Source organism: Scophthalmus maximus, chromosome 22 (assembly GCF_022379125.1).
Source record: "Scophthalmus maximus strain ysfricsl-2021 chromosome 22, ASM2237912v1, whole genome shotgun sequence".
In the NCBI taxonomy this organism is placed as follows: Eukaryota; Metazoa; Chordata; class Actinopteri; order Pleuronectiformes; family Scophthalmidae; genus Scophthalmus; species Scophthalmus maximus.
The window spans coordinates 4470133-4489130 of record NC_061536.1 but is presented as its reverse complement, the minus strand read 5'-3'; the positions used below and the strand labels follow the sequence as shown (position 1 = coordinate 4489130).

At 45.0% G+C, this 18998-nt stretch overlaps 1 protein-coding gene across 1 annotated transcript in view; it reads right to left on the bottom strand.

The window, feature by feature from the left end:
* cdk6 (cyclin-dependent kinase 6) overlaps positions 1-7106 on the bottom strand; it is a 36048-nt gene extending 28942 nt beyond the window's left edge. The window contains exons 1-3 of the mRNA XM_035620486.2: positions 6874-7106; positions 5419-5834; positions 1640-1775 (exon numbers count right to left, since the gene is read on the bottom strand). Coding sequence (XP_035476379.1) covers positions 1640-1775; positions 5419-5642 — 360 coding nt within the window. The 5' untranslated portion in view covers positions 5643-5834; positions 6874-7106. The remainder of the gene's footprint in view (positions 1-1639; positions 1776-5418; positions 5835-6873) is intronic.
* Between the last annotated feature and the right edge of the window lie 11892 nt (positions 7107-18998).

The following is an 18998-nucleotide window of genomic DNA, read 5'->3' as shown; positions in this document are numbered from 1 at the left end:
TGACGGTTAAGTCGGGCGGAGGAAGCATCACAATTTGTGGTAGCATTACTGCATCCAGACCTGAACAGCTCGACATCCTCATTATAATTTTATCAAGATATCCTGCAGGAAGTCAGGGTGGTTATTCACCAGCTGAAGCTCAGATCAAGTATGTAAATGCAACAGGACATTGAAGTAAATCTTTATCAGTCTGAATTCAAACTAAGGCAATTCAATTTTTTGGTGTGGCCCAGTCAGAGTTCAGACCATAACCCAGCAGAGATGCTGTGGAGTGACCTCAGAGAACCGTTCACAACAGGACATCCTGACTATATGGATGAGCTGAAGCAGTTCTGAGGGAAGAATGGTCCAAGCATTCACCTGAACATTGTACAGCTCTGATCCGCACATCAAGCAGAAGATGCATGTTTGAGGTTATTGTTGCCGAAGGAGATTTTGACCAACCGTTTTAATCCGCGGGTTAACTTTTTTTGCCCCACCAGTACTGTAAATTTACAAGTAATCAACCAAGAAATTAGATTATAATTGTTTGTACTTCATTGTCTTTAGCACCTCAGGTTTGTCTACACTCACCTTTTATGACCAATTATTGCAAATAACCCGGGTAATTAAATTCACATCATCGTCATTGGTATTGCAGCAGGTCTACGTTGAATACATGAGGTCAAACGCGTCACAATCATCGCTAAACAGATACCCACAGAAACTACAGTACCACATACTGTATCGACTTCAGCGAAAAAAAACCCTGGGAAAGCCTTGGGTGTGATCTACCTGACTCGTCTACGCTTGCACAGCATCCCGCCAACATTTCAGCCTGACACAAAACTTCCAAACATGAACCCAGCCCTAAGGGTGGCAACCAATGGTTACTTAAGCTTCCACAGCTTCTCCGTTTCAAATATGACACTTTAAACTCTGAGGTCCCTCTGTCCAAAAATAGTCCACTGCCCCTCCAGTGCTGTCCACGGTGCATCTACAGACCTTGGGGCGAAACACCATAGAGATCTTTAAAGGGGATTCGTGTGGGAAAGATTAAAATAAAAGAGGACAGTTACAGATGAAAGGAGCTGGCAACACATCTACTTCCGAGCTTTCGGCAAAGGTGTAATTTATTTAATGAATCGGAGAAACTGATAGTGAGTGTGTGAATGTGTTCTATAGACATAGAGAGGGAAAGGACAGAGAAAGACAACTGTTGTTTTTAAATCTAGTTTCTCAGACAACACACACACACACACTTTCTCCGTCTCCATCTGTAACGCAGTGTAGAGCTGGAGCGAGAGGGTAAAGTGAAAATAGAGACGGCATGGAGCCTCTAATTTGGAGCCCATCTGCCACATGTGCTGCCCTTCAAAACGCCCTGGTACCTCTGATGTTGGAGGGAGCTGCACCCTGTCCTCCACGTCTCTGACCAAGAAAGCTCACTCAGTCCCATACAGACGAGCAACATTCATGCAACGGAGGATTCGCTCTCAGCTTCCTCCGTATTTTAAAAAGAAACTGAAAGTAATATTCCAAAAAGGAGGTTCCTAAATGTTTTATAATGCGTCGTCACTTACAGGTACAATTCAAGTTTGACATTTGACAGTATTTAGCTTCCGTGTTTTTTTTTCTAGAAAACAATGGCAAGGATTACCTTGATGGTCTCAGGTGGTACTCCGGGGTCAGGGGCCTTCTCCAGGTAGGTGGTCAGGTCCTGATCCACATGCTCAAAGACCAGCGTGAGTTTGGTTTCTCGGTCAGTTCGAGAGACTGTGCACACGTCAAACAACCTGGAACAAGAGGACCGGGAGGAGGAGATCAGTACAATTGATTTCATGGGTGTTTCATCCGGTGTGCTAGGTATGCCACAAACCTTCTGACTACAGCTGAACGAGAGGACCATATATTCTCTCTTTAAAATGGCGGAATGGTCTTGTTACTTCTATAATCCCAGTCAATATCCCCTTCATAACAACCCCTCAATATTACTTGAGATTTCAGACGTGCTGTGTACATCCTCATTATCTAAATTAATGACAGGCCCAGTGTCACATCATGATCATCTCTGTATCTAGCAAACAGGGAGTGGTTCAGACAGAAATACACATGTCACACACAGCTGTGACTGATGACATTAATAATGGCTGGCAAGACAACAGAGTTTAATGGTTAATGCTGTTGTTCACACCAGCGTTTCTTGCTCTGACAAGTCAAAATGTCGGCTCAAGATCGGGGCTGGTGATCTTGACGCACCAGAGATCACACAGGACACAAGAGACACGTATCTTGCATTTCTTATTTTTCTTTTAGGTCTAAATTCAGTTACAGAAAGGGAAGGTCCACTATTAAAGCCTTAGCAGCTGAGAGATGAACGTGTGTGCTTTGTGACCGACAGACGAAGCATCATCCACTCTAGGACATGAAATCATAAAGCGTAGGCCCAAAACATGAGTCTGGGCTCCTGGGTGTTTTTACCCAACCGCAGCAGATAATGAAAACACTTAAGTGACCAGGATTATAATCTCCTACGGGTTATGCTGATATCACTTTCTCAGGTTACGATGATAAAATCAACTTGTTCCATGCTAAACTGTCGAAGCTTTGAGACTATCAAGACCCCAAAACCCCAGTGTTTATGCCTGTGTTTCACTAGGCAACTAACTGAGGGCCAAGAATCCAGATTGTGTCAGCAGACCTGCCAATGGAGGCTTTAGTAAAAAGATGGGGGGGTGGGGGGGGTCTATCCAGTATGTCCTCTTCAAAGAGCTGGGGACCACAAGCAGCATTCCTCAACCCGGCACTATGACAACTCCTGATGCTCTATGGAAAGTCGACTGGGGCAAAGGCAGCAGACGAAGTGAAGGGATCCTTGATGGATCTCCATCTGACACAGAACCAGTAATGGGTTACCACATAATGGATTACTGTAATAACATTACCTTTAAGCTACGGCATAATTTTCTTAGAGTGCACCTACACCCGTTTATCTGCAATAACCAACTTAACTGTTGAACCATAATCACTTGAACTGTTGTGCACTGAATGCTTTTCTTAATCACGAACTGCACATACTTTTTTTTTTTTTAACATACTTTAGATTCTAATTAATATTTATTAAAATTTAAAGCCATACATTTATATTCTTGGTTTGAGCAGCTGGAAAGGAAACACAATTTCCAACGTGGATCAATAAAGTATTTTTCTGACTGATGTGAAGGGGCCAATGAAGTAGCATTTTGAAATGTTAAATATGTAAGCTAGACAATATACAGAAGGGCTGATTTGTGTTTCACCACTTAGACTTGCACTTAAGCTTCACCTATTATATATTTTTGACACAAAAGATAAATAGTTAACATTGCCCAATGTGATGGGTGGTGGAAATAGAGGAAATAGTGACTCCTAAGAAACTAAATCCATGTGGCTGCAGATATGAATTCATCGTGATCCTATTCAATGCAACATCAATTATTCCAATGCATGCGGCTATAATTCAAACTAGCTAATCTATATTATCTGTTTTAAATTGGAGCATGGAAAGAGCTGACCAAACCCCTCCGGAAACTCTTTCATTCACATCCAACATGACATCACGTGTCCATGCCAATGCGCTTGAAATCAGTGGACTTGGAAATGCGAATGTCACAATAGTGTGTGCGAGATGATTCGTTCAAGATATAAGCCCTTTGCATGATGTCACAGAATAGACTGCGCCCTCCTCTTGAAGCTCTGGGGTTAAACGCCCCTCACCGCCCGATTGTTGGGCTACAATGTGGGCTCTCAGCAGACACCGAACATATGGAATGAATAATGGGCCGCATTACCAACTTCCAGGGGTTGCCTGCAGTCACACAGAAAGACCACAATGCACTCTTCCTGGCCTGAGCTGCTTGGGAATGCTGCTTGGCTTAACCAGAGGTAACTGATGGTTCAAGGAGCCTGATGGTTTTGCACTCTTGCACCAATTCATTGCAGCAAATGCTCCTGCATAGTCTTTAAACTCAGCCCTTTCACAGTAGCGCACAAACTCACGGTCTAACTGACCTTAGACAACTTCAACGTGTACTGACGTATTTGCCTTCCACTGAGAACAAAAGCCATTGTGATCCCTTTAAGAGAAAACCCTAACCATTATCCTGCATTATTCATTCATACGCTGGGGAATTATTGTTAGAGGCACAAGGGCACTTGCCTTGCTTCTGAAATGTCCACTTAGAACTTCCCATCCAATCCCAAAGCACTCAATATTCCATAATAAAACAAGTACCAAGGTCAGACCTTGGATTGTGCCAGCATATGACGCAGTATCAACTCCGAGTGAACAAGTCAGTACAAAACTGAAAGAAAATGGCCTCTGTGCGCGGAGCCGAGGGGACAGGAACTAAAGAAAAACTGGGCTTAATGTAACAGTAAATCCAGTCAGTCAGTGTTCATGCTCATGATCACTTTAACCCTAGCCCATAATCAGGATCGGTGGGCACACACTAGCGTGGATTATATAAAATGCATCAAAACAATGACATTTTTTGTTAACTAGTCGTGCAGTCAGTTAAAAAACTGATTTCATGGTTTATACATAAAAATAAGCAAAGATCATTGGCTGCAGCTTTTGTGTAAATAATTGCTGTGTTTTTCAGTCTGCTAGGGGTTGGTGACACGGGCTAAACACACTTTTTAAATATACATTTTCAGAATATTTAATTACAGATGATGAATGTGTTGCCAGATGTAGAATCATAACTAATGTAAAGACTACTTAATAATACTTAATAATCCTTAACTTGGATTTGTCTTTTTTTTCATTTTATCCTATACTACACCCTAACCCTAGCCTACATGAGACTATAATGGCTTTTTCAAGCATTTAAATATATGGGCTTAAAATACATATACACTAATTACAATTTACCCTACAAACCAGTAGACCTTCCCAGGGGATCGTGGGATGGAAAGCTTCCTCGTTTGTGAGGATGTTGTGTCTTTAAAGCAGAGCAGTCTAATATTCATTGGAGGTCAGCTTTTGTAGAGGTAGGCCCTACTGCACGTGCAGGAGATCAGTCAGTGTGACCAAATCCAACCAGTGATCATGGATAAAATGTGTTTGTGTGTGTGTGGGAGGGTCAAACTTGACAGGTAACCAACCATGAAAATGGTGGACGTTGTGATCCGACAGGTGTGCAACCCACTGTCAGTGGCAAGCAGCGGGCCGCTTGTTGTGCAACCGAACACTTTCAACATTGTCAGCAGAGAAAATTGTCAAAGGGACTTGTGCTGCAAAAACAGTGGGTGAGTGCGTGCCAAAGACGTATGGGTCACGCGTGGCACCACTGTCGCCAGCAGAGACTTCTTTTAAAAAGGTCAACATCCAGAATGTCCACACACACACACACACACACACACACACACACACCCCTACCTCTACCCCTCACTCACCTGACAACATTGGGGTGCTCGAAGGCTTCAAGCTGCTTCAGTACCGCCACCTCCCGGATGGTGGAGAGCGGCATCCCCTCTTCCTCCGTCTGGACTCGAACTCTTTTCAGGGCTACGAAGCGTCCCCCGTTCTTCAGGTCCCTCGCCTTGTACACTTTCCCATACGCGCCTTCTCCGATCTCGGCCACGGGCTCATATCGAGTGCCCATACTCTCATTGTCCATTGTTGCAGAATTTGTTGTTGTTGTTGTTGTTGTTGGGGGTTTTTTGGGGGGCTTTTGCTTCCCCCCCCCCACCCACCTTTCGTCTCTCGTTGAAAGTATTGCGGGGAATCGCGGGGAATCCCGGCGAGTGTGGCGAGCCAGAGACTTACTTACACGGGCATGTTCGCGGCGGAGAGGCGGCACATGCGATGCCTAGATGACAGGGAGACACAGATGGAGGAAGACACCATCTTTGTCAGATATGGTCAAAACTGGGCCGCAGGTAGGCAACAACAGCGGGACTGTCATGTTTTATTCCGACTATCAACACAGGGGCAGCGTTGCGTCCCAACGTCCACTCCTCCTCCTATTACGCATGGCAACGCATGTCCTCCTGCCTCTGAACACAAAGTGGCCCGGTGGAAAAAAATAAAAAAAATAATAATAATAATAATAATTCAAATGAGCCACAGTTACTCTTTCCCCACCGCCCCTTATAATATGACATACGGCGCTAAATAAGGTGCCTCGGTTCAAAAGCAGATCACTCCGCGTGCAAGTGTCGCTGAAGTTACGGGGCCGTGTTCCTGTGGGCCGTCTCACTCTGCGGATAAAAAAGGGAAATTAAAACAGCACCTTTTTTTTTTTTTAAAGGAGAACATGCACAAAAAGGAGGCGCAGACATTCACGCGCATTGGGGGCTCTCTGAACAGGAACAGGACTCCTCGCCCTGTTCGGTTTGTCAAAGTTTGTGTTCGAGGCGACGCACAGACTTGGGCGAGCACGTGGCTCGTCTCCGCTGATTGCATTGTCCCAACTTCCCCACGGCGACGGGCCATTTAAATTTTTTACAAAAATCTTTTCTTTCTTTTTTTTTTAAAAAGCCCCTACAGAACTCCCCTGTGCGGTTCCCCCGGGCTCGTCCCGGACGCGCGGAGCGACCCTCCGTCGCAGTTTGAAAAGTGTTCCCGAGCGCGTCGGCGTCCTCCTTCGAATTATTTATTTTATTTTATTTTTTTATTTTTTTTGGAATTGTGCGTGGACTCGAGCGGCCCAATTAGGAGTATAAACACGAGCACACGCACACAAAATGTGTTCAATACATTAAAAAAAAAAAATAATCATACAATCGGAGGGTTAAAGCGACAGCTCCGCGAAGACACCGGTTGTTGGGGGGGTTGAATTGCTTTTTTTTTTTTTTTGCTGTCAAATTTGTGCACAACGACGCCCCTTTCTGCTCGCGAGTGTTTACCTTCTCTGTGCGTCGCCGGTGAACGTCGGCATGTCCGATGAGCCGCTGGGCAGGCGTCCGTGTCCCGGAGAAGATGTCCCTCGCGTCAAACGCATCCCCGCGCGCTGTCCTCCATGCGGGGGCCACACAGGTAGTCGCCGGCTCTAACCCCCCATGCCTCTCAGACGGCACCAGCCCAGGCAGAGGCACTCGAACGAGGGGAGGGGAGGGGAGGGGAAGGGAAGGGGGTGGGGGTTGAGGGCTGTACGAGAACTCACACACACACACACACACTCTCACTGCAACTTTGTGTGTCGGGGGGGTGTGTGGAGAGGAAGGGGACGTAGGGGGGGGGGTCACAGGACAAAGGCGAACGCGTGATATAGCCCTCCGCGAGCGACCACGCTCCTCTTTGGATTTTCTTCCTTCCTTCTTTTCCCTCTCTCTCTCTCTCTCTCTCTCTCTCTCTCCCTCCCTCTCTCTCCCTCTCTCTTCCCCGGGGCTGTGTCCCCGGACCGGCCCCGCTCGCCCCGTGTGAGCGCCGTCCCCGCCTGGCTTTCCCACGCCGGCTGAATGTGGCCTGACCCCCTTCAGAGAGGTTTGACACGGAGCGCGGACGTTTCCGCATTCCTCGCCGACTACAAAGGGCCGCCGCCTCCTCGCTGCTCTCCCGCGGCCTCCTCGGTGCTCCGCCATTCAGTCCCCATCCGCGAGGGGGGGGGTTGTCTGCCGTGTCAAAACCGGGAGCGCCGCGGGGGATCGGCGAGGGCGGAGGCACCATCTCTATCTGCCTGTGCACCACCGAGGAGCTGCCGTGGCGACAAAGTGCCAGCGGGGATGCGGTGTGACGAGCTCGCCCTAGATGGTCCCGAGGGGTCAGGTTCAAGGCCCGGCGGCTCGATCTGTGGCCGGAGGACTCCTCTGCTCGGGTGGTCGTTTGCAAAAGCCCCCCCTCCTCCTCCACACACAAACACACACACACACACACTTACACACAACAGGCTCGAAGGCCATGTGGGCAACTGTGGCAAACTTTTTTTTTGTTTCCTTGTGAATATGTGTGTAAAATTCTGCAAAGCATCATCATCATCTTCATATCCATTTCACAGCAAAAGATGACACATTCTTTATTTCAGCAAGTTGATTCTTTACATGTAAACAACTACGCAATGTCAAAAGTTCCATCACTATTTCAACACAAGTGTTCATATTAGGACTTTGTTATAAATATAGCTTAAATATTGAATTGAATTTCATTTTAAATTCTTAAAACCTCGCTTTTACCAAAGTGAAATATGATACACACTTTAAAGTTCTTGGCTTTTATCAACTTCATTTAAAAAAATATTTTCAATCTATTTGTCTAGTTTTTATTTAATTTTGATGAATGAATTTATGTTTTAAATGTATACCCCCATCAGCCTACATGTTATGACCGGTGTAAATATTTAAAAAGCAAACATTTTCTCTCTGAAAAGTTCCTCATCATAGAGTTTGTATTTCTTTTTTTCTCCCCCTTTCATGCCAGACACGGTTTAGACATGACAAGACTTGATGTTAGATTATCCCAATGAATAGCCAATTACAGGCGTGTAACCAAGCTCCATTATCCCAACGTCGTTGAAGGGAGGGTATTAGAAAATGCGCAGAAGATCAGAGGAAGGACATTCCCCCGGTGCCATGATTTACATGCAAACCTGTCTTGAATGCTGTTTGTAGATTCCTCTGATTTCCATTGAAAAGGTAAAACTATGAGGGGATAATGACATGGAAGTATGGCAATCTGCCCCTGCCCAACTTTACAGGCAACCTCACATTTAAAAACACATTTGCATCACAAAACAGACAATGCAGACAATGTGCCCAAGACCAATTACTGTAGATGTGGGCATTTACATTTTTTCATCATCATTGTTCATGTGAAATCAGCTCTGAGAGCCATTGCCCAGATTGAATACATTAGAATGCATACCTTTGATTTAGCTGGAGAACAAACCAATTAGATCCATTGTATGGGGTATAGACATTTAGAGACAGAGGGAGAGACACAAACACACACACCTAGAAAATTCTCAAACACACATTTTGAAACACTGGCTGTTCAATACAGTCATACTGTAACAGTCATTGATAGTCAATATCTGACGTGCAGGCTTTCTTCATGTTTCCACAGCATGTGTTTTGTCTTGTGTTTACCTTGAAGGGGCTCATGCAGGGGAATCATTGCAGAGAAGATGCAGGGACAGGATGGTCCAATTATGAACATCCTGTTCTGGGACTGCCGTGGTCCGAACATAACTTAATGTTTAATCTTTCTGTTTGGCTTGAGATCTTGAAGTTGCCATATGAGCAAACCCTATACCGAAAATTCACAAGCGAATTTGGACAAGATGCAAAAGCAAAAGTTTCTTTGGGGGACATGTTCAACACTGGATTTCATTATTAATAAATATCATTGTCTAGTTGGATAACAATTATAAATCATTTTGTATCCTTGTCAAGCAGCAGTCAATATGCATTAAAACATCAACATGTTTGGGTCAGTTACTTGACTTTTGGTAAGTTTACAAAATGGTTATTCAATCACAGCGTTTCAAATTTTTCTGCTGCATTTTCATGTTTCTGATATTTAAGGCTGTTGGAGTTTTTTTTAATTCAGGCCCTCAGAGTAAATACTCTGTTCCTTTACTCCAAAAAATTGCTAATATAAAAATATTCAAATTCTCCTGCATTCAAAATCTTAATTATTTGAAAGTACAGAATATAAGTACAGTATTATTATTTTTTTAAAATATTTGGCTACTTAAGTAAAACTACAGATGATGATGTTACTAATACTCACGATGCATAAATGTGCAGGCAGCATTGTAAGGTTGTTGGTGGTTAGTGGAGCTAGTTGGAACTTTGTTTTATAGATTAACCCAGTGGTTTCAAACCTCGGGCTCAGGTCCACATGTGGGCAAATCTCTCTCTGGTGGAATTGTAAACATCTCCTACAGACATCTGAAATTTAAAAAGGAGCTGATATCGCACACTGTTTATTTCTCATCTGTCACAGGACAAAAGGTGTCAAAACAGGTTTTTTTTATGAAAAGTATGAAAAGTTCTTTATGTTAAATCTTGATCCAAGTAATCAGATATTGAAGTCATCAAATGTGTATATCTAGTGCAGTAAAATAGTACAATATTCACCTCTGAGATGTAGTTGAGTAGAAGTACAAAGTATCATAAAATGGAAATACTCAATACTCAATACTCAAGTACCTCAAAAGTGAACAGTGCATGGGTGAATGTACTTCCATGTTCATTGCAGGCTGGTGCAGTCTCCATGCTTGAAGTAGGTCATTTGGTCAGTCCTTATCAAAGGTTTGAACAATCCTAAATGAGAGTTAAGAAGCACAAGATGCTGCAAAGCCTAAAGCCTCAATTTGAGCCCTAAGAATCTGCCGCCGGCGTCAACGGCGTGGAGCAAGTTTGCTCGATGGCCTCTTCCCCGCTGGTGTGGAGGAATGCTGCTTGACAGAGCCCCTCCTGGACATTTTATCATGAGTACATAAAAAAATGTAGTGTGACCTTTTTCTTTTTGTCAGCACATGAATTATTTGACAAGTTGGTCAAATGTTCACCAGAACGGCAGTCCAGGTATGATGACAGGCCGACTGCGTGTTTGAATGCTGTTGTGAAAGGACAGCGGGAGGTGTGTTGTGGCGGGAACTGCTTCATTCTCCTGGATTAAAGGTGAAACCAGCTTGGGAATCAAACATCAGGGAAAGGGAGAGAAGGTCGTTGCTGCTTTCATGGCTATCTTTCTTGCTAGTGGTCATCTCTCAGAATTTGGTGTTTGATGGAAATTTCATCAAATTGAGACCAATTTGCAAATACTTTTCAAATTGTACAAAAACTTGTTGGCATAAAGTTGCTTCTTTACAGACACAGAAGAGAAAAATAGACATGAGCACTGGTTTGGACTCCTACTTCTGGCCACCACATTAACGTTAGTCCAACTTTTACAGTGTCCTAGAAAACTAAAACAGCGAGCTAAAAGATGCTTAAACGCTCCTCGGGCTGACAGAAATCAGTAGTCAAGTGATCATTTTCTGTGGGTTCTTCCAATGACCACATGGCCCATAGTTGATAAAGACTAATTCTTTTTTTCATGTGGTCTTCAGGGGCATTGCAACGGGGTCAACAAAGCAGGCAGTTCACTTTGGCCTTAAGCTGAGGGGGGTATGCAGCAGTTCACAGCAATGACAATTTTCTGAGAGCCCCCTTAAATTCTATGATGGGCTATTTACAGGATACTGCAAAGACATTATGGTCGCAAACAAGGCCCCAGCTCGATGTACCCAGGTCTCTTTTGACTGGGGCCCCCACTGTCCCGTGAAATGCCCCTGGTGGCAGTTATCTGAAAGACATCCTAAATATTTTGTACATTTCTCCTCTGCAAAAAGAAGGAAAAGGGAAGTGACTCACAATTAAATGGAATCAAGGTATTTTATCACCCTGGAACCAGATCCAAAACGAAATAAGCTAGATGCACTCAACATTACTCACAATGCTCATGAATTTATGGTCCGGACAATGATTTACAACGAACACGCATTTCCTAAAGCATAGTCATCTGAGTCATTACGTGCTGCCACTTTGGATCAGCAAAAGACCAGCTCCATCTTTAACTTCGAACCGTGAAAGAAAATGTATGATGTTTGTGGTTCTTTGTGTGTTCGCCTTCATGCCAGTATATTCGTTTGTGTGTGTGTGTGTGTGTGTGCACGTGTGTGGCAGCTGCTGATCAGCCCAGCCAAAAGAGAATTACAGCCCTCCCAAGAGGGACAAGAGAGGCCAACAAGGGACAGGTGACTCCCAGTCTCTCCCAGATCTTCTTACACCCACCCACACCCATACACCCACACACACACACACACACACACACACACAAACACACACACACACATACACAGAGAAAGGGAGAGAGAGAGGGAGAGATTGATTGTGGGCCTGTCTACCACGTCCCACCTAAATAGAGGGGGATGTCCGCGCCACAAGACACAGGGTGCAGTTGGAATAAGCAGAAGTCTTTAGGCACACAGCTGTCACACCTGGGGAGGAATCTGATAGGATGGGTGATATTGGATTCCTTTTTAACTTCTCAGTCCCATTGTCAGGATTTACAAGCATCACTTAGGGCCACAGTTTTTTTTTTCGTGAGTCAGGTCTTTATCCAACCATCCGCAGCTTAATATTTAAGCGACATTTCGAGACACGATGCCAGCAGACAAACCGAGGCCGCTTTGTTTCCCCGACGTGATTTCCTCTCGTCCTCTTTCTTGTCAAGCCAGACTGAAGTCCGCAGTGTGTGGTGCGGGTAAAGCCCCTTCTCTCCTCTTCCCTTGTCCTTCTCTTCTCCCCGGCACCGGCCCCCAGACACAAGCCTCTTTCTGTTGGGGCATCGCCATGACAACCAAGCCACTAACTTGAGGAGGCGACATAAAAACCTGCTCTTTTTAGGGGACACAGGAACACCTGCCACCTCCGCCAACGGGGAGGGCCAGGGTGGACGCACGGCCACGTGCAGACACACACTTACATACAAATTCATGTTGTCACAAATACACACGCGAGCACACAGACACACACACACACACACACACACACACACACACACACTCTCTCTGTCTCTCTCTCTCTCTCTCTTTCTTTTTCTCCCATCCACACAAACATAAACAGAGGACCAGTGTAACATTCAAATGAGACCTTTAGCCAACATCTGCTCCCCTCTAGAGGCTCATTTATCTTCCAGTAACATCTCAGGTTGTGCAGTAGCTTCCTCAACATGTCTTCTGGCAAAAAACAAGGAAAGACATTCATGGAAACAAACAATCCATAAAAGGTGAGGTTTGTGGTTTCAACATTTATTTTAAAATGTAAGACTTAGTGAGATTGTCTTTTTTAAAAAACAGCGGTTAAACTCATAAGTAAGGAAACTGCTGCTTAACGGACTGGCATGCACCTGCTCCTCCGACTTACTCTCACCCATGCAACATCAACTGAACTGGAGACATTTGGAGGAACTAACTTCTTTGCTTTCTTGCAGAGTTGATTGAAAATTGATGCGATTGCGGGTTTTTCTTTTTTTTAAACAAATAACAACAACAACAACAACATTTTTAAGACACATTTAAAAGGTCATGACGTTGAAACAAGCCGAGCAAGTGTCATTTCCCCCCAAAAGCAGATGGGTGAAACTCAAACCAAAGAGACAGCGGTTTTAAAGCTCCCGCAGCCCCTCAAAAGGCCCCAATCAACAAGTGTCAGTTTGGGGTCACCCGGCAGGCTGAGGCTGCCCGCGTCCACCGGCTGCAAGCGGAATATTCTGAAGAGACTGTGGAGTGAACCTCTGGTGCCTGGCTGCTGTTCATTAAGAGTATTAATGATTAACTGAGAGTGCTATTGTCCCCTCGGGCCCAGCTGTCCCTCCTCCTCCGTTGATCCACTCTGATGCCTCTGGGCCACTAAACTGGCTCCATTCATGTGCTAAAGTGACAGCTGCTCCTCACATTCCTCAGAAAATTAACCGCAGACGCCGGGAAAAAAAACAAGCTGGGAGCATCAATAAATAATATTTGACAGATTTCTTTTTGTCTCTTTCCCCGTTAAAGGAACGGATTGGCGATTATGAATCGGAAGGATTATTTTGAGCCTGTGTGGTAATAGTTAAAGAAGCGGAAGATAATGTTTGCTGTGTTGGCGTTTAGTTATTCAGGGGATATGAGGCAAATGAATGAAGCAATCTTATTTTAGAAGGGAAAGCTGTCAAACATGTTGCCAGTATTATGGTTGAGTCTAATTGGGCCGCAGAGGGGTCAAATATTTTGTCCCCTATCAAACTTTTTTCTTAGGATTTAAATATGTCATGTTTCGTGTCATTCGGAAAGATAATTACATTATTTTTAGTGTACCTGACTGTAATAAAGAAACTAACCTTAGTGTATTTGACCTGGAAAGGACTTTGACTGGATCTTTTCAAAGGTACCGCTGGTGCCAAAGAGTAGAATTTATATATGCTTCCTGCATGGGCTATTGAACGGAGAACTCCAAGTGGTATTTGGCTTTAATTGTCAGGGTAATGAACTGCAGTCTGGGCTTCAGCACAGACAAAAGGCAAAGCTACTTGTCTTGATAAGAGAAAGAGAATGCAGGCAGAATGCGACACATGCGGAGTATCTGTGATGCAACACAACCTGTTGCCGAGCAACATCGACCGCCAGATAGATCATATTCGTCGCAGGAGAAGCAGAATTGTTCACAATATCAGCAATCCAAATCTGTCTGATCCGTAAAGTGGGGCCGTTTTATTGCGCAGTAATCATGGTTTTATCTGTTCCCTCTGACAGGACTTTAATTGGTCCTTGAAGGAGACGCTGTAGGTGTTCCTCTGGCGTCTGCGGCTCTTGTGTTGTGAAGAATTGTTATTGTTTCACCTTGGAACAATTTTGCAATCAGCTGAGTGCTCACAGATACAGTCTATCTGCTGTGGGAGTGCAGGGCTGTGTTACGTAGGGCTATAGGGTCTCACTGTCCTCGTACTTGTACCTCGAGTCCTTGGAGACAGGTGGGATCTAATGTTAACATGATGGTTGTTTTCTTCTTCTTCTTTTTTTTCCACATTTGCTTTCAATTAGAGAGTGTTTCAGGCCATGCTTTTGTCTTTGTTTATGGTTTTCTCGTATGAGTAAACATATACTTAACATTCCAGCTTGTGTTTCCTCGCATGTCTACTGTACAAACGGTGGACCGAACAGCAGAAACGCCTCACAGCGCAAAACGTGTGGTGGGATTCGTTCTTTTGTTCGGTCTGTCAGTCGTCGTGCAATTGACACAATCCTCACACCGCGTAACGCACTTTTAAAGTGTTGTGTGACTGATGCACCATGCGGAAAGTCAGGCAGCAGTTGGCCATACGTGTTTGCAGAAAGCACACTCTGCTCATTGGTTCGACACAACGTGACACACTTACACATCTGCCTTTGCGAGTGTGACTTACAGTATAGTCAGTGTATGACTTACTATAATGTGGTCTATCTGCTGTAACACAGACAAAACAGTTGTCTCGAGTAGCAGATATACACATACGTATATATATGTGTATATGCTGTATATATTTCTATATATGACATTGACCCAGGCTTCGTTGGTTGGTTTCATAATAACCCAAACTTTCATACCTGAAGGTCATGAAGAGTTTACGTCAGATTTTCTGTTAACGTGTGCCGTGTGCAACTGGTGTCATGTTTGGGCATTTCTGCATCTTTGTAGGGTTACGGTTGCATAAAACCCTTACACCTTCTAACATTGTGGACACAGGAAGCCAAACAACCTTCTCTTTATGGAGTCCAAATAACACATGTCAACATGGCTTGTTTTACTTCACACCTATTGCTGCTTACATCACCACTGTGGGTGGTTATGGGTATAACATTTAAATTCCTTCAGACAAAGGAATGCCTCTATTTAAGATATTGGGAATGTGATAGGCCCCATCCAGCTGTTCAACTGCCCCTATCAATACATCTCTCTCTTTTGGCAGGAACTATGAAATCTCAGACCTCTGTTATGTGCCGGTATAGGAAACATTTCCCCATGATACCTCCGGGGAGTTAGGGAGGGGGAGACCGCCAGATGCTGGCCATCGCAGCAGGGGCGCGAGTCATGGAGCATTACCTTGAATATTTTTTGATAAATGGCTGGTTCATGCTGGCGACCACTAGCTTGTGTCGAGTGACGATAAACACAAGCACCTTCCACAACAGCAACGGGGAGGAATGAGGTGGTCTTTGGAAGTGGCAAAGGTGTGTGTGTGTTAGTGTGTGTGTGTTGGGAGGTGGGTGTTTTGACTTTTGATACACAACCGTGCTTTCAGGAATCAGAAAGCAAACTGGAATGCTTGTGTCTGACATTGTGTCGCAGAATGTCACCTTTTCCCTGGTTTGCAGGAGGCTGTGTCTGAGGCCCGTGAAGCTGGTCATATGAGGTTAATATGTACCCTTTTACCTCAGATTGGTGCGAGCCAAGTGTTGTTGCTTTCCCCCGATCCTATGCCTTTTACGACCAAGTGAAGCAAAGAGGACAAGCACAGACCTGAGCAAAGGGAGTACTGACTTTCAGCCTGGAAACCCTGGTCTGCCTTAACAGCCAACAGTTTACTGCTGGAGAGAACATAGAGGTGGCTGTGTCCGTTCAACTCTGTATGCATGCACGTGCACCCAGCCACACACACACACACACACACACACACACACACACACACACACCACATTGGTTTGTGGCATGTGCGATGTAAACACATATTTTTCATAAGTGTGTGTGTGTGTATTCCTCCTCAGAATTAACCCAAGAGTCATTGCTGCAAAGGAATAACTGTGCACTTCCATTTCTCTGATTTGCACGTTGCACAGCAGAGACATTTTACTTAGTCATGTCTGCCGTTCTCACATTCAAACAGCCAGTTTTTCTTTGTCCTCAGCATGACATATATCTTAAAAAAGAAAAGAAAACAGAAAAAGGCTACGTAAGTATATCAGATTTTTAATCTCTCCCAGGAACTTTAGACTGGTGAACAGGAAACAAGATAATGTGTCTGTGTGTGTGTGTGTGTGTGTGTGTGTGTGTGTATGGGTGTCAATTATGTAAACTCGAGGAAAGTTTTTATCAGTGCTACACCTGCCATTGACAGACACCATGTCACATGCGCTGCTTTGAATGTACACTCTGTATTGTGAGTATTTAAGCAAGTCGTTAATCATATTCACAGCATTGCTTTTGAATTAAGAAGGGCGATCACTCAAATGAGGTTAAGCAATGACAGTAGGGAAAAAAGGTGCAAACACACACACACATTTAAAAAATGCAGCTGTGATCCTTTAGATTTACATTTAGCTCTGTGCTCTGGGTGTGTTAGGTTCGCCGAGCCTGTGACTGGAAGCATAAGAGGACGATGGTTGCAGGCAGCAGGACTTGACATCGGCTTATTTCCTGTCATTGACTGCGGGTCACATGGTGAGTGCGTGGGCGAGAGATAGTGGAATGCGTTAAAGGGGTGAGGCTCTTGCCACCAGAAACACACACACACACACACACGCACACACACACACACAGCTGGATACGCTGCTGTACCAAAGGAAGACATACAAGTGTGCAGAGCGTGTAAAAGCATGTTTACATGTTTTGGGACACATGTAGACAGAGGTCAAGCATGCAGAGGAAGCACAAACACACTCGCACACACACACACGCGCGTTCCCTTAAACTCTCACACTGTTTTGACATGTGACGGCAGCTCAGGATGGAGAGAGCTGAGGCACCGACTCGGCCTCCACACTCTGGGTCAGGCACACAGTTTGTGAAGTGAAGGTGCCACTTGGGCGACTAATGTCAGATCCGCAGCGCGATGGACGGGTTCAGCAGTGCAGCAGTAAAGACAAAACACACAAAAAACTGCACTGCACACATGTAAGCATGGGAGAAAAACATGCGCCTGCATACACCCACACACATGTGCGCGCACTCACTGTGCAGCATGTGTGTCCAACATTCGACGTTTCCCACTGTTATAAATCTTTGTATGTGAATGAAACATTTTCACCCAATCAAATCACTCACAGCCACGCAGACATCCCCACCCCCTTTTTTTTTTTGCTTCCTCACTGCTCCACTTAAGACCACTCTCTCCGTCTCTTGTTCTCTCTCAGCTACAGGCTAACATTTTTCTACATATGAAGCCAAAACTCATATCAAATCGTCACCCAAGGCGTGACATCCTCTTATCAACGACTTCAAAGGCCCAACGGTACACACCCGCTTTTCCTTTCGGTTGCACAGTAAATGATTGTGTGCATAAGAGTGTGAGCGCTGGCTGTTCCTGTGAATTATTCTTTAATATGACCTGTACTCCATTGGTCAGATTTTCCATCCATCCTGTACTTCAGCATCATCACTGTCAAAAGCGAGAGGCCCTTTAATATAGCTACAGTTTTTTTTAACCACAGGAACGGTGGCCAGCAATATATATGGGAGGCTACAGTATATCACAGTAGGCCACTCACACCCTATGTGGCCCCACTGTAATGACTGCTCCAGACACACACACACACACACACACACACACACACACACACGCACATGCACACACGTGTGCCAATAGTGTGGCCTTCATGTGGGCTGGTGTGCTGTGTCTGCTTTGAGTGTCTGCAGCTGGAGGCCAAGGCTGCTGGAGGAGAGGAAGAACGAAAGAGTGCGAATGGAAGGGTCAAAAGAAACGAGGAAGACGTTGAGGCAAGGGGAAGACGTTTGGGCGAAGGGCAAAATGAAAACGAGAGTGAGGAGAAGTTAGGGTATAGGTGTGACTCAACAAACCAAATTTTATGAAAATGATTTAAAAGGGAGGACAAGGTATGGGATGACAATGAGGTGGAAGGAGCAGGAGGCAGCAGGAGGCAGCAGGAGGCAGCAGGAGGCAGCCGGAGGCTCAGAAGACGGAGGGGTTGAGTTGTGGCAAAATATGGCAACGGTCGCAGACATCGGCTGGGAGGCTGGAAATGGAAAATGTGTCACGTTTTTAGCGCAGCAAGAGGGCCCCCATTTGAGGTTGTGTGTGTGTGCACATGTGTGTATGTGTGTGTGTGTGTGTGTGTGTGTGTGTGTGTGTGTGTGTATGTGTGTGTGTGTGTGTGTGTGTGTGTGTGTGTGCGCGCATGCGTGTGTGTGTGTGTGTGTGTGTGTGCATGTCTGTGGGTGTGTCAATCAGCTGCTGGGTCCTGGTTTTGGAGGGACGGTCCAAAAAAGGCCGCACCAGGCCATACCATACTGTACCATAACTCAGTGGATTCACTGTGCAAAGGCAGACCAGACCACATCAGTGAAAGACATGTTGATATCCGGAAGCTCCCACTGATTGTCTCATTCATGACAATGTAAGAGGAAGACCACGGAGGGGAACCAGGATCAAGGATTACAAAGTTTCTGTGTGAAATCTTTCTGTCACGGCTGAACATCCATACTGTCGTCCAGGAAATTCAAGAAATGAGATGTGGCCTGGTCCAATATTATCTTGACCCTAGTTCAAAGGTGGAAGTGCATTTCCTCCACGT